The sequence below is a fragment of the Gekko japonicus genome, unplaced genomic scaffold (assembly GCF_001447785.1).
Source record: "Gekko japonicus isolate JY-2015 unplaced genomic scaffold, Gekko_japonicus_V1.1 scaffold462, whole genome shotgun sequence".
NCBI classification, from domain to species: Eukaryota; Metazoa; Chordata; class Lepidosauria; order Squamata; family Gekkonidae; genus Gekko; species Gekko japonicus.
In genome coordinates, this window is record NW_015175369.1 from 531166 (window position 1) to 549793 (window position 18628).

Below are 18628 nucleotides of genomic sequence, written 5' to 3' on the forward strand. Positions count from 1 at the left end.
TCCAGGGCAGGCCAGATAAAGAGTGTGACTATGCAGATGAAGGGGTGGGTCTATGGAGATGAAGGAACAGGAAAGAAACAGGTGGATTCCTTAATTAGTGTGTGTGGGGGGGTCTGTGCAGTGATTTTTTTGTGGGGGGGAAGTATCAGGACTCATATATAAGGTTGAACAAAGTTCAAGCCCAGTGGCACCTTTAAGATCAACAAAGTTTTAGCTTTCATCTGCAAGCACACTTCGTCAGATACCACCATATATAAGATATACCATATATAGGGTTTGTGCTGATTTCCACCAATTCCACCCTCCAGGCTTGGGAGAGGGTACCGTCTCTCAAAAAAACTACCATCAAGTACCATCACAAAAAAAGCCCCGGGGTCTGTGGTTTCACTGTCTTCCATATACATTGAACAACTGAGATTTATTCTTATCAAGATTTCACACAGGCCGTTTTCAGTGCTTACCAGCATCTTCATTGCTGTGGGTTGGTGCATGTGAAACACAGAGAAAGGTGGCTTTTAATATGTTTCTGTCAGCTTCTTAAAGCGATGGATGGCCATGCAAGGAGGTGGATTTGTAACAGCATTTCAGTTTTCCTATGCGCTATGGCAGTGTTTTTCATGCCCCCCATACAGATTTGGAAATGCCTTTACTCTCGTTTAAACCTGTCCCCTTTCTGAACCTTCCTCTTTTCCCATGACTGCAGGCATTGGATACGTGACCACTCCCCTCAATATTCACCATCGCTGGTGCAGCTGACGGGTCAATGTCACCTATGCCGCATCAAGTTTTTTGTTTTTGTTTTTAAATTATCCCTATGCTCAGCAGTGATACACAGATACATCATGAAGGGGAAAAAACCACACTGGTGGGAAATAACAGCGCAGGGTACAGTTTTGATTTACAAAGTCACACAGGAGAGGAGAACTAAACCTAAGCTTCCCATCCTTCATCAAAATTGCCCCCCCGTCCCCCTTGCCAGTGCTCCCGCTAAGCTGTGAAGTCTTGTGAGCAAAAATTCTACTTTGTGAGCTACGGGCATTAAAGTTCTAAGCGAACTATTTGCCTACTGCATAAGATAGTTTGCTCCGGAGCCATCCTTCCTGAGCGAAGACAAAAATGTGTGAGCCAGAGGCTAAAAAACTGTGAGCTAGCTCACACTAACTCAGCTTAGAGGGAACACTGCCCCCTACCAGCCATTACCATTTCCCAACTGTTGGGAAGTTCGATCACAGGTCTCCCGGCACCTTGTCTCATTTTGATCTCACCCACTTGACCATTTATCTGAAGTAGGGTTGCTGGGTGTCCTATTCTGGGGAAGGTTTCCTATTCTAGGTTGGGAAACTCCCGGAGATCTGGGGGCGAAGCCTGTGGAGGACATGGGCCTCAGTGGGGTGCAATGCCACAGAGTCCCCCCTCCAAAGTATTCGTTTTCTCCAGGGGAACTGACCTCCGTAATCTGAAGATGAGCTGTAATTCCAGGACATCTCCAGGCCCCACCTGGAGGATGGCATCCCTAATCTGCAGGCCAGTCAATGTGTTACAACCACTGTAAACTGCTTCACAGGGCTGCCGTCACAGCATTGTAGATAAGAACATAAGAACATAAGAGAAGCCAATGTTGGATCAGGCCAATGGCCCATCTAGTCTAACACTCTGTCACCCAGTGGCCAAAAATACCAGGTGCCATCAGGAGGTCCAGCAGTGGGGCCAGGACACTAGAAGCCCTCCCACTGTTGACCCCCCCCCAAGCACCAAGAATACAGAGCATCACTTGCCCCAGATCTACCTCTCAGCTGTTTGTTGGGCAGACTTATGCAGTCCATTTAAACTTTAATATATACCCTTTAAACTTTAAAGGGACTGCAGAAGTCAGCCCAAGGATCACCCAGGGTGGTGGGGAGCTGAGAGCCACCTTGGCTGTGGCTGACTTCTCTTGCAGCCCAGGCTGTAAGAGAAACCAGGCCAAGATCAGCTGAGTTCGTGGGGAGTTGAGAGCTGTCCGCTGGCACAGCTCTGCACTGCCTTCTCCTGCTGCCCAGTTTAAACCAGGTGGCAGGAAAGGGCAGCCCAGCCAGGATCGCTGTGCCTGTGGGGAGCCAATAACTCCCTGCAGGCGCAGCTCTGTGCTGTTTTCTCCTGATCACTCCCCACCAGCACAGCCAGCCCCAGGATCACAGTGGCATTTTCTTACCGGCATTTTTCAGTTCTGGTCTATTGGACCCGAAAAATTTCAGGATTTCCGAAAAATCCTGGATATGGAATTTTTGGGGAATCCTGAAATTTTGGGGGGTCCAATACAACCAAATCAAAAAATACCTGGAAAAAAACGGCACACCCCTAGTAGCCATGCTTGTCTGTAGCAGCAGAAGACCCTTGCGGAGACCAGGAGCACCTTCAAAACCAACACAATTTGTGGCAGGGTATAAGCTTTCGTGAGTCATGGCTCACTTCTTCGGAACTGAAAAGTGCAAGAGTCCAAGAGCACCTTAAAGACTAACAACATTTGTGGCAGGGTTATCTAAAGAAGTGAGAAGTGACCCATAAAAGCTCATACCGGGCCATACATTTTGTTAGTCTTTAAGGTGCTACTGGACCCTTGCTCTTTTCTACTGCTAAAGTATCTAGGGGAAGCTTATTTTGCTGGCACGTAAGTGGTCTGATGCATTTCTCTCTAGCCTCCTTATACCACAGGCATCCAAATAGAACATGCTTCTATGATCCCTAACCAAAGGTTGCTAAGTAATGGTGGCAAGAATATTAAGCCTTCTCTAGCTGAAATAAGGTGCTCAGAACAGACTTCCCTTCCACTCCCCCCTTCTTTCTCCGCATTCCTCCTGGTCCTCAAAGAAAACTGGTCTTTCGAGATCTTGCCACTGAGTCCCATAGAGCTAAGGCATATGATCAGCACAGTCACATGGTGCACCTTTTGCTGGATTGCACCCCTCCAGAAAACAGATGGGAGATGCACATTTGAATGCTCTTCCCTATCAGACATGTGGCTCCCCACCCACACCGCCCACAGTCTGATGTGGTACAATCCAGCAAGGGTTGTTGCCAGTGTTCCCTCTAAGCTGAGTTAGTATGAGCTAGCTCAGTTTTTTAGCCTCTGGCTCACACATTCTTGTCTTAGCTCAGGGAGGATGGCTCCAGAGCAAACGAATGTATGCAGTCGCCAAATAGCTCGCTCACAACTTTAATGCCAGTAGCTCACAAAGTAGAATTTTTGCTCACAAGACTCCACAGCTTAGAGGGAGCACTGTCAGTTCTTCTAATCATGTTGGCAGGCTCAGAGAAGACATGCACGCCATTAGAACATAAACCCAACCTAACCTACCAGGCCACTGGAGAGAGATACAAGGCAGTAGGCAAGCACATCTCTTATCCCAGGGGCCCACAACCGTGTTGAGCCTGCAGGTGCGTTTGGAATCCTGACATGGCTTGGTGGGCACAGCAACAAAATGGCTGCCACAGGAGGCAGAGTCAGCCACAAAACGATTGCCACAGCTTAGCTCCAGTAGCACGGCATAGATCCTTGTGCTGTGGTGGCAGCTGCTGCCAAAGCAACATCTTAAAAAGATCTGCACAGCCCAAGCAACTCTCCAGTAGTCAATCAGAAGCCTTGCTGGGCAAGAGCCCCACCTGGCCTCACCGATTTCCTAAAAACACTTGGCGGGCACCAGAAAAGGTGTTGGTGGGCACCATGTTGGGGACCCCCTGCTCTATCATGTTGACAATCCACTCAGTGATTATTTTGTGTCTGTCTTTCAACTGGAAAGAACAAAGACTGAGTCCAGTGGCACCTTTAAGACCAACAAAGTTTTACTCACGGTATGAGCTTTCGTGTGCAGGCATACTTCCTAAGATACAGTGAAATAGAATTTCCTCAAGCCCTACATACAGGAAGATGGGGTGGGGGGCCAGCCGTCAGGAAGGGCCATTCAGAGCCAAGATGCATAAGCAGAGCCGAGATTGTATCAAGGCACCGGTAAGATCAAAGATAGGCAGCAAATTAGCACTCAAATGCAAGAGCTAACAAGCAGATGTGAGAAGGAAGCTTGAGTCCGGTGGCACCCCCAAGACCAACCAAGCTCAAACCTGGGTACGTGCAAGAATAGAGAGACTCTCGCATCTGTGTGCTAATTTGCTGCCATTCATTGATCTTACTGGCGCCTTGATACTATCTCAGCTTTACGTACGCAACTTGACTGACTGGACCTTCCTGACGGCTCCCCCCCCCCCCCTGATCTTCCTGTACTTGGGGCTTGAGGAAATTCTGTTTCACTGTATCTGAGGAAGTGTGCCTGCACAAGAAAGCTCACACCTCGAGTAAAACTTTTTTGGTCTTAAAGGTGTCACTGGACTCAAACTTTGTTCTGCTGCTTCAGACCAACAGCTACCCACCTGAATCAATTGAAAACAGCAAGAGTCCAGTAAGATCTTAAAAACTAACAAAATCTGTGACAGGGTATGAGCTTTTGCGAGTCACTGCTCACTTCCTCAAATACAGCTGTATCTGAAGAAGTGAGCATTGAGTCACAAACGCCCCTACCCTGCCACAAATTTCCTTAATCATTAAGGTGCTACGGGACTTACTCTTTTCTACTGCTACAGACAAACACAGCTACCCATCTTGATGTATTTCAACTGTGGGAGATGCTCCAAGTGCCTATACTTTTTTGATCGGAAAGCAGGATTAAAAGAAGGAACAACCACCACCACTACCCAAGACCGGTGCTAAAAGGAGAGTAAAACAGCAATAAGTCTTTTCCCGAGTCACTGGAAGGAGGCACTGGGGTTTTCTTTCACCTCTGAATGATGCAGAGTAAATTCTTCCAGCCACTACCACAGAAGTATCACTTCCCATCTCCTCAAGGAGTTCTGGCTGTAAACGCAGAGATGAACTTCCCCCACCAACAGATTTTTTTTCTTTTTCTTTTGGTTGGTATTGCCTACACGATTGACTGACAGGCTAACGATCAAACACCCACACAAACCCATGAAAACGTACTGTGTCTATAGAAAAGTGGGTGGGGGGGGGAAATGGAGATCGGGGAAAGAAAAACGCTTGCCGAGAAATGTATTGTGTGGTTCCAAACAAATAATGAGCACTTAGTAAAACAATTATTTCTCTCACTTTTTTGGAAAGGAGGGATAATAAATACTTAAGCAGGGGGGGAAGGTTGCCCTTAAATAGAGAAGGAACGGAAGTCCAGAATAACAAAAACAGAGTATTGAAATCAATCCACAGCGAATGCTATGGTCATCTTTGGGGGGGGGGGGGGGGAAAAATATTTGCAACTAGTTACAGAACATCTATCAGAACTTGACATAAATAAGGATCGGGAGCTGCCTCACGCAGAGATAGCCGCCAGTGGTTCTACGCCGCCCCGATTCATAAAGCTGCTAATGCATTATATAGTATTACCAAAATGGCCCTGTGTTTCCATCTTTGGGGGAAGATAATTAATATAAACGCTGAGGTTGGTCCCGACAAGACTTACCAAATATCTCCTCCTCCCTTCCTTGACTGCAGAATTGAGGGGTCAGACAATAAACGTCGGGAATAATTTATTTTTTAAAATTTATTTCCTGCTTTTCTCCCTGATCGGGGACCCAAAGCTGCTTTTTACTTCGTACCTCCCTCCACGTCCCTCACAATGACCACCTCGCAAGGGTTGATTAGGCTGAGCGATTGTGATGGGCCCAAGGTCACCTGACAGGCTTCCACGTTTGAGCGAGGGATTCGAACCCAGCATCCCAGGTTCTAGTCTGACATTCTAATCCAGAGATCCCCACAGGGTTCACCAACACCTTTCCAGGCACCCACCAAGTACTTTTAGAAAGTTGGTGGGGCTTCTGATTGGCCACTGGAGATCTGACTGCCTGTTTTTTTTAAAAAAGTCCTTTCAGCACCTGCTGCCACCACAGCACAAGGATCTTCATATATGACTGAAAGTAAGCTGTGTTTACCGCAGGGAAATACTTTTAAGCCATACCTCAGTTATGAAAGGCAGCCCATTAAACAGAGCTTCCGCCTTAAAGGTTGACGAGTGACCTCACTTCCAAACATTGTGTGGCTGGCTCCAGAGGTCGATTCGGGGGGGATCACGGGGGATCGCAGTCCCCCCGGGTGAGGTGCGGGGGCGGGGCACACTACGAAGCCCCGCCCCTGCTTCTGACCGCCCCGCTTCCGGCCCTCATTCAGCCAGGAGGAGGCAGGAGAAGAGGGAGGGTAAGTTGCTTCCTCCCCGCCTCTCCCCACCCCTGCCTGCCTGGGGCCAGGGAGGGCCTTGGCGGGGCTTCCTCACACTCCCGCTGGCCTTGCAGGTCCACCGCCGGGCCCCTGATGCCAGGAAGTGTGGCATATGCTAATGAGTTATGCTAATGAGTTCCCCTAGCTCTTTTTCTACGAAACGACCCCTGGCTGGCTCCACCTCCCACAGCAGGCATTTTGTGGACATTTCACCAACCTTCCTCAGAATTCCAAATGTGCCCCACAGGCTCAAAAGGGTCAGGGACCCCCGTTCTAACCACTACACCACACTAGCCCTCAGAATTCCCTCCTCACATGCTACTATTCAATATGACACCCAGCTGTTAACGCCACATGACAGCATTCAAGATTGGCATCAGAGGTCCTGTTGAGCATGCCTTCGTGCTCTGTGGGTAACATGGCTGACCAGGATAAGCAGGGTCTTTTCTGAAGAGGCACCTCAGTTGTCAAACCCCACCACTGTCCACCTTCCTATTAAATCTTGGGCACCGGGTAAATACATTTCTCTTTGCCCAGGCATTCGGCATTTAACATGTTTCTGAGTAGGAAGCTGTCTCTTCTCGGCTAGCTAGCTGGATCTTATCTAACAGGGTTTTTTATTTGCTGCTCAAGTATACACACTTTTGTCTTCCAGCCTCCTTTCCTGTACTGTATTTTCCTAGCGGCATCTGGGAGGCCCTTGGGGAAACTGGATGCCTGATTAGACGACTCCAACAAGATTGTTCTTACGTGCTCTAACCATGCATATTTCTATAGAGAGAGCAGAGATACATCCTTTGTGATTCTCAATACACAATCACGACCGATGCTGAGAGCCAGTTTGGTGTAGTGGTTAAGTGTGCAGACTCTAATCTGGGAGAACCGGGTTTGATTCCCCACTCCTCCACTTGCACCTGCTGATGTGACCTTGGGTTAGTCACAAGCTCTGGCGCAGCTGTCCTTGAAAAAGAGCAGTTTGTGTCAGAGTTCTCTCAGCCCCACCCACCTCACAGGGTGTCTGTTGTGGGGAGGGGAAGGGAAAAGGAGTTTGTAAGCCGCTCTGAGACACCTTTGGGTAGTGAAGGGCGGGGTATAAATCCAATCTCTTCTTCTTCTTCTTCTTCTAGAAATGACAGGGCTCCAGAAACAATATCTTCTCCCACAGAAGCGCTTCATTCCTGAAGTGTGTGGACCTCGTATAGATACTCAGTGCTGAGAACAAATGCACTCTATATGTGGTCAGGAGCCCATTCATCTCGTTTTACTGTTCCAGCATTGAGCCTCGGCACTCAAGGAAGTCTGGCACAAAGTAAGCCCAGAGACTGTCTTTTAATTTTGGATCCACTGATCCATAATAAGAGGGTGTGATTTTGCATACACACAGCAAGTGCAAAAAGGGCTTTCTCTATCTAGGGAATTCTCTAGCTGTGGAAAACGGCAGCAGGTAGATCTGCTGCCATCAGGATTATTTTCATCATCTTTGCAGCGCAAGGAAAAAAAAAATCAACCTAGGTCTTAATTGGTTGTCCTGTTACGTATTATTATTTTACGGTTCTCCGTTACGCCTGTTTCTGCGCTTAATGTTGGTTTCATAGCCGATTTTGTGTATTTTATTCTGATATAAACTGCCAGGTTCATTAAAGTAATAAAAAGGTGACATATTACAGCTAGGGGAGGAGGGGAGGGAGAGAGAGCTTGTAGAACCCATTTCCACTGCAAGGGACGCTTGAAATAATCACAGGAAATTCTGAGAGGTCTTTCCATTTCACTGTGGAGTAAACACAGCACACACCTACACACACCCAACAACTGGGATTTAGGCTGTAGGAAAAAGTGTGCAACTCCCCCCCCCCATCCTTCCTGGCTGTGTGGCTGTGTCTAACAGCAGCCTGGCGAAAGTGCAGACATTAAGCAAGGAAAGCTTTTTTCCTGGCAAGGAAATAAAGCTTCCCTTCATACTCGGGCGATGTGAGAGCTGCAGCGCACCTCCTTCCTGCACTACCAGGCTAACGGTCAAAGGAGCTTGTGGCTCAGTGGCAGAGCTCCTGCTTGATGCACAGAAGGTCCCAGGTTCAATCCCGGGCACCCCAACGCTAAGGATCTCACGTAGCAGGTGTAGGCAATGACTGTTCTCTATTAAACTCTGGGGAGCAGCAGCTAAGCTGCGTATACTTTACTGAACTGGATGGGTCAAAACTCTGATGTGCCATCAGACAACGCTATAGGGCCAGTTATGCAAACACTTTGAATGCAGGAAGCCCCATCCAGGAAAACCCCCCCCCCGGCACTGCCAGTTAAAAGGATCTCAAGGAGAAAGGTGATTTTCTACTGCCATTCAGAGTAGACGAAACTGAGCTAGACAGGCCAGCAGACTGTATATAAGGCAGCTTCGTAAGAACATAAAAAGAGCCCTGCTGGATCCAATCAGTGGTCAGTCTAGTCCAGCATCCTGGGCCAGCAACAGGGCACAGAGACCAAGGCCTTCATAAGAACATCAGAAGAGCCCTGCTGGATCAGATCAGTGGTCCATCTAGTCCAGCATCTTGTCTCACACAGTGGCCAGCCAGTTCCTCTGGAGGGCCGACAACAGGGCATGGAGGCCAAGGGCTTTCCCTGATGTTGCCTCCTCGCACTGGTATTCAGAGGCTTACTGCCTCTGTATATGGAGGCTTCCTTTACCCACCATGGCTAGCAGCCACTGATGGACCTCTCCTCCTTGAATCTACCTAACCCCCTTTTAAAGTTATCTACACTCACATCCATCATTATCTCTACTAGCAGTGAATTCCATAGTGTAATTACTCACTGAGTAAAGAAGTATTTCCTTTGGTCTGGCCTGTACCTATTGCCCATCAACTTGATTGGTTGCTGCTGAGTTCTAGTATTATGGGTGAGGGAGAAAAAGCTCCCTCTATACATACCAGCCATGCATAATTTTAGAAACTTCTACCATGTCCCCCCTTAGCCACCTTTTCCCATAAACTTTGTAAAGGCCCCAGTCACATGGGCCAGATATCGTGGGGGGGGGAGGCGTGGCTGTTTGCCCCGCAGCGAAATAACGCACGACTGCGCGATCAGGCATCCCCTCGCGGTCCCGTTGAGGTCCCGTGGTTAGGGGGGAGGTGCCGATCACATGACGCGCCAAAGAAGCGGCGCGGCAAACAGGGTTGTGTGTGTGTGTGTGTTTTTAACCTGAAGTATGCGCATGCCCCGTTGGGTGCTTGTGCACATCCCTGGAGACTTCGAGGAAAAAAAACCTTTTTGCAATGGGGCATGGGCGGGCGCCGGATGCCACCGGAAACGCGATCAGGCGCCCGCCCTTGCCCCGCGGTTTCCGGAAACTAGTACCTCCGAGGTACTAGTTTTTAACCACGCATCTTTGGAGGGAAGCCTCAGGTTCGCCACGGGAGCTCTACGCTTCCCAGAAGTGGCGGTGAGATCGCGCCCGGAAAATCCACCTATCTTCTGTCGCAGTAGGGTGGCTACTGCTCCGTGTGACCGCAGCCAAAGTATAGGAAGCCCCAGTTCATGGAGGTGCTATCCTTCCCTGCTGGGGAAACCATGGTATGGGAAACAGCTGTAGCACAGGGCTCCTCTTTCCCACGTTCTCCCAGTGGCACAGGAAGATGCTGTAGCAGTATTGCAGCAAACTGTAGAAAAACTGTAGACAAGCAAAATGCAGGCAAGCTTGTAGAGGCCAAAAATATATCCAAATACAGGACTGGTGCTATGCATTTGATTAGGAGCAGCTCACACAACACAGTGGGCAGACTTTCAAGTTCCCCAGAATTCTCTTTCAAGAAAGAGGGGGGAGAATCACACGTCTGTGGTTCATCAGAGTCATAAAAACGGAGGCCAGGAGGTGCTGCAGACTTAATTAGAAAAGACAGCACAGGATGCAAAGTGGATTCCAAGCGGCACCAAAGGCTACTGGGGCAAAGAAGCCGAAAACAGCTGCTGTCCCTGTAAAAGCCAGCAGTAGTTCGAATCTGTCTCCAGCACTAATTGGAACATGCCGTCCCCCTTTTGTAAGGCAGGGAGCAGAAGGGGGGGAAAGTAAAAAATACACGCACACATGGTAGCCCTTCTATTAACAAAGCCAGGCACAAATTTGAGATAACTCATATGGTAAGGGAATGAATAAAAGCCAAATTGGGCCGTATTAGTCAGTGTTCAGAGGGCAGGCAACCCCTGTGAGCAAAGTCCCACCCACGGGCACAATCAGCAGTGCTGTCAGGGTAATGCTAAGAAGTGGCTCAAAGCAACGGGGAAAAGTTTACCTTGGCAGGTGGCAAGCTAAGGCAACCCCCCACCCAAGGGCAGCTGATGTGGCTTTTTAGAAATTAAAACTTCCAACTGTAAGGATGTGCATGTTCTACTTTGCAGTGTAGATCTGCTTAAGAACAGATCACGAATTTCTGAAGTACTGCTAAGGAGTTTTGTGTGCACAGAGAAGTTGGAAGTTGATGGATAAACTCAAAATTGAGACTGCAATTATTTTTTTTAAACTAACCTTGTTTTGCCCTAGCTGGGTTGGCCCCGATAGCCTGATTTCATCAGATCCTGCAAGCTAAGCAAGATCAGTCTTGGTTAGTGCTTGGACGGGAGACCATCAAGGAAGTCCAGGGTTGCTGCCCAGAGTCAGACAGTGGCAAATCACCTCTCTCCATCTCACTTGCCCTGAAGACCCTACGGGGGGGTCACCATAAATTGGCTGCAACTTGATGGCCCTTTCCGTCACCAACCTCCCTTCTGTGGCTTCCGACAAGCGCCAAGTCTTCTCTCATCACTTTCTCTGTGTATTAGGAAAAGTTTTGCTTCCTTAATCTCTGTGTGTCAGACTGCTAAGAGAGAGACAACAAAAAGTTGGCAACCCAACAATACAGAATGTCTACGCCTTCCCTTTAGAATAGAATCCAGTTTGTCAGCCGGGTTGGTCTGAAGCAGTAGAACAAATTTAGAGTCCAGTGGGGGCACCTTTAAGTCCAACAAAGGTTTATTCAAGGTGTGAGCTTTCCTGTGCATGCACACTTTATCAAATACATTAGAATGGCAAAAAAAGGTTCAGACTTCTAGCCAGAGAACGAACAGGAAATCAACATGCAACATGATGGCGATCAAGATATGGAAAGTGACACTAAATAACAAGTTAAGGCTATAAGGTCAACCGTTGTAAAGCAATGAGAATGTCAAACTAGCAGAGAAATGTCTAAAGGTGTCTTTTCTAATTGTGGGAAGCGGCTGGGAATCTTCCTTCTCTCCTGTCATACCTTGAATAAACCTTTGTTGGTCTTAAAAGTGCCACTGGACTCTAAATTTGTTGTTCCCTTTAGAATGTGTACCTTCCAATGTTCCCTCTAAGCTGTGGAGTCTTGTGAGCAAGAATTCCACTTTGTGAGCTATCGGCATTAAAGTTGTGAGCGAGCGATTCGGCTACTGCGTAAATTAATTTGCTCTGGAGCCATCCTTCCTGAGCTAAGACAAAAATGTGTGACCTGGAGGTTAAAAAATTGTGAGCTAGCTCACACTAAGTCAGCTTAGAGGGAACACTGGTGCCTTCCCTTCCCCCAAGCACCACATTAGACAAGTTGCCAGGAGATTCAAGAATGGATCGTGGCTAGAGTCCTGTTCTAGGATCGGGGAGAACCAGGTTTGAATCCCTGCTCTGCCACGAAGCTCATCGGGTGATGTTAAGCCACTTGCTTTCTCTCAGCCTAGTCTACCTCGCAGGGTCATTGTGAGGATGAAATGGAGAAGGGAGGATTATGTAGGCCACGCTGAGCTCCTTGGAGAAAGAGTGGGATTAAAGTGTGTTAGAGTGGATCTCTGGAGAGCATTTAATGGTAAAGGGAAGCCACAAGGAGCTCTGAGACACACCACAATCTGTACGTTTCCAAGATTAGCAAATAACAAGTGTGACTGGAGTGCTGTTTAAGGTCAGGAAAATGGCATTGGGGAAAAAGTTAATTGCCCAGACAGCATTACAGATAATCATGCCAAATACCAACGCAAGGATACACCAATGGCCTAGCACTGGGAAATCCCACTTTCTAGGAAGTCAAGGTCTGTGTGCTCTTTCCTCAGACAACCAAGGAAGACTACAAGAGAGTTAGGAAGATAGAGAGGCCAAATCACAGGGCATCCTTTCTTCTCTGCTCTGCTGCTATCCCCTTTGATGTGCAGACTGACACTCTCCGGGATTGTTTCCTTCTTTCCATCTTGCCCCCTCACCCACACCACTTCGCCATGACTCTCCCTCTTGGCAACATGAGAACAGGAATCCCTCCTGTATCTCAGACCATCTAGTTAGTTAGATTAGAGAATCTGTCTCTCCTCTATCCTATCTAGAAAATGGAGTTGATATAATAAACTCCTAGATTAGCTTTCAAATACACTGAGGCTCCCTGTGTTACTTTTATTTTCATGCTTGCACACATGCTGTGACCAGATGAGCTCTGCTGCGCTTAAAGCCTTTGAGCACTCTGCGAAACCACAGTTCCTAATTCACTTTTCGTGACCAGGCTTGCCGACTTACTAAAGTTGTTCCCTTATCCAGGAACCTTACCCGGGAAGAACCCATTTCTCCATCCCTCAACTCTTTAAGCCCGTTTTCCATCTACAGAAAACAGCTGGTTTGTAGGGTCCTCAGCTGCTATGACACAACTTTTTTTGGGGGGGGGGAGCAAAACAGCCTCACTTCTGTGTTTCAGATGTTGCAAAACTGGTTCCAAATTAACGAAACACAGAATACCACCCAGGCTCAGGGAATCAATCCCACAGGAATGTGTTTTGCATCACGCCAGTAAACCCAAAGAGCAAATAAGGGACAAAGGGGGGGGGGGGAATTTGGAGTTTGTTATTTTAGTTTGGTTTTCACTGGACATGCTCTTAGACTATTACCATAAGCCACCTTGAACCACAAGGAAAGGCGAGGCATAAATGTTTCAATAAAACAAACTAATGCGTAAATTCTTCATGCTTAGGGAAAACACAGTATAAATGCAAACACACACAGAGGAGTGCTATCTCATCATGTTCTTCCTTTTTAAAAGATGTTTCTCTCTTACCTCTCCTATGCTTGAGGCAGTTCACAATATTTATAATCTAAATAGCCTCGCCCTCATCTCACAATTGCCTGTGATAAAAATTTAGGGCCAACTGACATGTTTCAGAGTCCTCATAACTACCAAGAGGACTCTCACGGCAATGCATTCTGGGAGTTCTGTTCCCCAAAGTGAATTCCCACACATGCGCTTGGCCAATTCGGATTGGCACCACGAGAGCCAGTGTGGTGCAGTGGTTACAGTGTCAGGCTAGGGTCTGGGAGACTCAGGATCAAATCCCCACTCTGCCATGGAAGCTTGCTAGGTGACCTTGGGCCAGTCACACCGTCTCAGCCTAACCTACCTCACAGGGTTGTTGTGAGGATAAAATGGATGAGAGGAGAAACATGTAAGCTGCTTTGGGTCCCCATTGGGGAGAAAGGCAGGGTATAAATGGGGTAAATAAAGAGTTCATGGAGAAGGGGTTTTTGAAGCCTCCTCCCCTGCACCCCAATCCTGTGTCATTTTCCTGACCCAAAACAGTCCAAGGGAAATGCTACTTATCCTGTTGGGAAGAGCTGTGGAATGGTAAGTACATGTAACTTGACCAGGTGGTTTCAAATCACGGAAACCGCACAGGAGGGAGGGGGCTTCAGCCACACCCCCAGTCTGAATCACCCCCCAGAAATTAGGTTCTGAGTAGGAAACTCCCAGCACACTTTTGATCAAAGTCCTCATGGCGGTTACGTGGGTAACGTGTTGATCAGCCCAAAGGATTTTGTAAACTGGGAGTTTCGGCCACACCAGATAAGGAGACAGGAGTGTGGCAAACCTCCCAGGAATTTTTAAAATTGGTATATAGCAGCTGCAGAGACAACCTGATCCAGGTCAGGATGGTGCAGGAAGAGAAGGGGAACAGAGTCTTCATAATGTCATGCATCTCCCTCCGCAACTGTCTGTGCTGCTGGTACCACATTTATACGCAAAAAGAGTTCATTAAGTGTACATATTTGGAAACGGTATGTGAACTGAAGACAACCTCCTGTTCCTCTTAACAGCACTGCTGGGGGAAAGCTTCATTTTCCTTTCAGGAAAACAGAGCAATGTATGTGTTTCCTCTGATGGTCAAGGACAAAGAGAAGGCAGACAGCCATTCTAAGGGTAGAGATGGTTTTATGTTTCAAGAGTGATAGAAAAAAAACCACAATACACATTCTGAAAAACAGATAATACTGCATGCAGCAAACATGCGCCAATACAACGAACACTAACCCTAGAAGGTGCCTGTGAGAACCTTTGTCTCAACCCACATTCTTTTACTGCAGACCATCAGCATGGTCCATATATCCCATACAGACAACCGTGGGCAGGCAGACTAGTAAAATCTTTGTGCACGAGTAACTTTTGTCGGCTTAGTTGCATGGCACATGATGCTGCCTTCCAGTGAATCAGACCACTGAATCAAGGTCAATATTGTCTGCTCTAAATGCCAGCAGCTCTCCAGGGTCTCAGGCAGGTCTTTCCCATCACCTACTACCTGTGTGTTCTAAAATGGGAGACGGTGGAGATTGAATATGGGCAGATGCTCTACTCCCCTTCATAAATATATTAAAAATAAGACTATCACCAATGGTGTACAATCAGAGGCCCTTTTGGAATGCACAAGTCTTATAAAAGTTAAGACCACAGATAATGGGTTGTATACGTGAAGGCAATCCCCTGTCTCCACCAGTATGTAAGCAAGCTGGTCATCCCATAAACTCATCATCTATCACAGTAGCTCTAACTACACTCCAAGGCAGCTCCGGCCAAAACTCCGTTGTGTATACAAACCAGTCCAGCCTTTCATTTCCACAGAGCACTGCTTGGATGCAGGGTTTCACCGCTGATGAACTTGAGCCAATTTCGGCTCTCCTGATCTTGCTGAACACAACACTTCCTGACATCAAATCCATGACATCTGAGGAGGGCCCTCACTGTGGATGCCAAAGTGCCATTTCAGAGACATTATTTACATTAACAGGCCCTGACCTGGATGGCCCAAGCTAGCTTGATCTCATCAGACCTCAGAAGCTAAGCAGGATCGGCTCCTGTTAGTATTTGGATGGGAGACCACCAAGGAAGTCTAGAGTCACTACACAGATGCAGGCAGTGACAAACCACCTCTGCTCATCTCTTGCCTTGAAAACCCTACAGGTTGCCATAAGTCAGCTGCAACTTAACAGCACTTTCCTCTACCACATTTACGTTGATGCCTGCAAAGCAACCATTGGAACAGAACACACAGAAGAGGCATTTGTCATGCAGATGAGCATTCTAGCCAATGTAGGTTTTGTATCTGCACTGTTGGATGGCTGATCGTTCGAAGCTTCACAGATGAAAACAGCCTAAGGCCGGCAAGGTTGCACCTATGATATATTACAGAGGAAGACAACCACCTCCTGACCCAACAGCCCATACAGCTGGCTTTCTCGAGACACCACAGAGAAGTCTTGGGAGAAGAAAGAACCTTTTTCCATGTTAGCAGTTGGGCATTATTGTGCCCAGCTAGGGAGGCATGAGACAAACACACAAGCTAGACTTCGGATCAACCTTGGACTCTTCAATGACTTCACAGTTCTGCAATAGTTAAGAATGACTCCATCACAACTGCTTACAGATGTTTTTGGAAAACATCCCATAATCAGTGTGTATGATTAGAGACAGCACAACTAACTTGGGTAGGCTTAGGAATGCAAAGAGGTTTTAGAATTCTTTGAACAGAAACAGACCTTCGCGATTTCTTATATAATATACACAATCGGCCTTTATATAAGACGCTTCACTGTTGAAAGCACTTTCCACATACATGTTAACTTGCGATTGTTAGTACCACCCTGTAAGGTAGGCCAATATGATCATTGCCATAATGCAGCTGAGGCTGAGAGAGTGCAGTTTGCCTAAAACCACTTAGCAAGGTTGTAACACAGGCCTGGCGTGATGTGGTCCATGCGAAGAGTCGGACTCGACTGTGCGACTGAAGAACAACGCAGGCAAGACTTGAACTGGAGGCCTCCTAGCTCACAGCTCACTGTCTTAACCACTACCCTTCATCGGTTCCTGCTTACATGACAGCAGTCTCTTCTCCTTACATCTGTGCAGCCAAAAAATCTTGAGAAATCAATGCTTCAAGCACAAGCATTCTTTGTGAGGCAGAGATCCGGTGATACATTTTGCTGGGTCAGTTCCCATCATGTGTGCACCTCAGGCAAACTTTCTACTTTAAGGCGAGTTATAAAATACTTGCAATAGGCCCTTATAATGTACTCATGGATACGAACAGCTGGTGATGCCTTGGGCGTGTGCGAACCCTAACCGAGAGTTCTGAATGGTTGAGATTCTCAGTGTTCTTACTCCTTTTCACGCCTCCCCCACGTGAGATTCCCAAGTCTTAACTCACAAAACCTTCATCCCAAACCTGGGGTTCCCTGCCAGACCTCAGCTCCAGAAAACAAAACTAAAGAAAACACAGCCAAAGTGCTTGCTCAACCACCAAGCAAACACTCGTGTGAGCCACACCTGGCAGCAGAGATCAAGCATGCCCTGCGTTCTCTCCCGCCCACCCACCACTTGTCGTTCAGCTGCGTCCTGGTTTGAAATTAAAACCAAGAAGCCTGGGAGCTCTGCTCACATATGCAACTTTGCAGGGAGAACAAGACAGCTAAGAATTCCATTGATCCTGCCTTAAGGCTCATGTGCAGGCACGCAGGCGCCCCAGGATCAGGAACCATTTGTTTCCCCTTCAGAATGGGAATGAGGGAATTTCAAGGCTCCTACAAACTGGTAGAGATTAACTATTTTTAAAGAGCGCTCCCCCAAATTTTCTTTACTATAGCAATAGCCGAATTTTCAGGCAAGGCAGTTCGGCAGTGTTACATAGCGGTTATAGCTCTGGACAAGAAGAGGCAGGTTTAAGTCCCCACTTGCCATGAAACTTACTGAGAGGAACCACGGGCCTCTTTCTCTCTCCCCCCCCAACCTACCTCACAAGGCGGTGGTGAGGAAAAAGTGGAGCATGGGGAGGGAAGGAAGGAACATGTTTATCATCCTGAGCCCCTGGGAAGAAGAGTGCAAGAGAAATGCGCTAAATGAATACATACCACAGAAATAAAGCCAGGGAGGGAGAGAGACAGAAAGAGAGAGAGAGGTTGAGATATCCAGCTTACAAACGCGGAAGACGCACAAAGCCAGTCCCACCCTCTCAGCCTCGCCTACCTCACAGGGTTGTTGTGAGGATCAAAGGGAGGAGAGGAGAAGGATACTTCGGTTCCCCATTGGGGGGAAATGACGCAAAGAAATACATCAAGTGTGCGGAGAGGGAGATCGAGGGGAGATCCAAAGCTGGCTCTGAGACCATCTAACGGAACCCAGGCCGGCTGGCTGGGGCTGGCACCGGGTAGGAATCACGATTCTCCCCGGGATCCTCTCGGGTCTCCCCCTCCCAAAGGCGAGGCAGGACTTCTTCTGAGGACACCCAGGGTAGGGTAGGGTAGGGGAGGGTGGGGGAGGGTGGGGTAGCCCCCCCCCCCCCAAGAGAGGACGGAGCCCCAGCCCCGCCGGCCGAAGCGCAGAACTCCGCGGCGCCTGACTCCCGCGTCCGCAAAGCCGCCCCAGTCCCAGCCCCGCCGCCCCTCGGCGCTTACCGGCCGCCGGCACCAGGTCGCCGTCGCTCAGCTCGCCGGAGTCCGAGTCCATGGCGCTGGCCGCGTCCGCCCGGCTGGCTGGCTCAGCAGGAGCGCCAACTCCTCGCTCGTTCGCTCGCAGCCGCCGGAGCTCGCTGGCCGGAGAGGCGAGGGGGGCCGTCCCTCCGCCGGCTCGGCTCAGCTCCCCGCCCCGCAGCCCGGCCGCCTGCACGGGCGGAGCCAGGGGCGGGGACGCCCCCCTAAAACTCGGGCTCGCTCTGCAGCCGCCTCGCTACCGCGGGGGGTGGGAAGCAGGAGGGGGAGGCTGCGGGGCAGGGCCGTCGGGTCTAGTGGGCGGGGCTCACGCTGGCGAGGGCTGTACCACCTCGGGAGAGGGCTGGGGCACGGCTGCTGGGGAGGGGATTTGCTAAGCGCGGACGGCCAGACCAATATTGATTGATGGATCGTGGTGTTTGGTTGCTTTTTAAATAATTCTCCACCTTTTTATAAGGACCTCATGGAGGCGCACGTTGTGTCTCTTTGCTGGGACATTTTAGCCGCACGACAGCCCTGCGAGGTAGACGCCGCTGAAAAGGGATGGCTAGAGCTGACATCTTTTGGGGTTTTCCCCGCCATCATCAAGGCCAGAGGCGTCCGAAGGTGGTTTGCCA

The 18628-nt window shown here is 48.7% G+C and overlaps 1 protein-coding gene across 1 annotated transcript in view; it reads right to left on the reverse strand.

Annotated features, from left to right (window-relative positions):
- The window catches only part of TNFAIP8L3 (TNF alpha induced protein 8 like 3), a 66414-nt gene extending 48314 nt beyond the window's left edge, over positions 1-18100 (reverse strand). Inside the window, exon 1 of the mRNA XM_015425483.1 lies at positions 17979-18100. Within this exon, the coding sequence (XP_015280969.1) occupies positions 17979-18030 (52 nt within the window). The 5' untranslated portion in view covers positions 18031-18100. The remainder of the gene's footprint in view (positions 1-17978) is intronic.
- Positions 18101-18628: the final 528 nt, after the last annotated feature.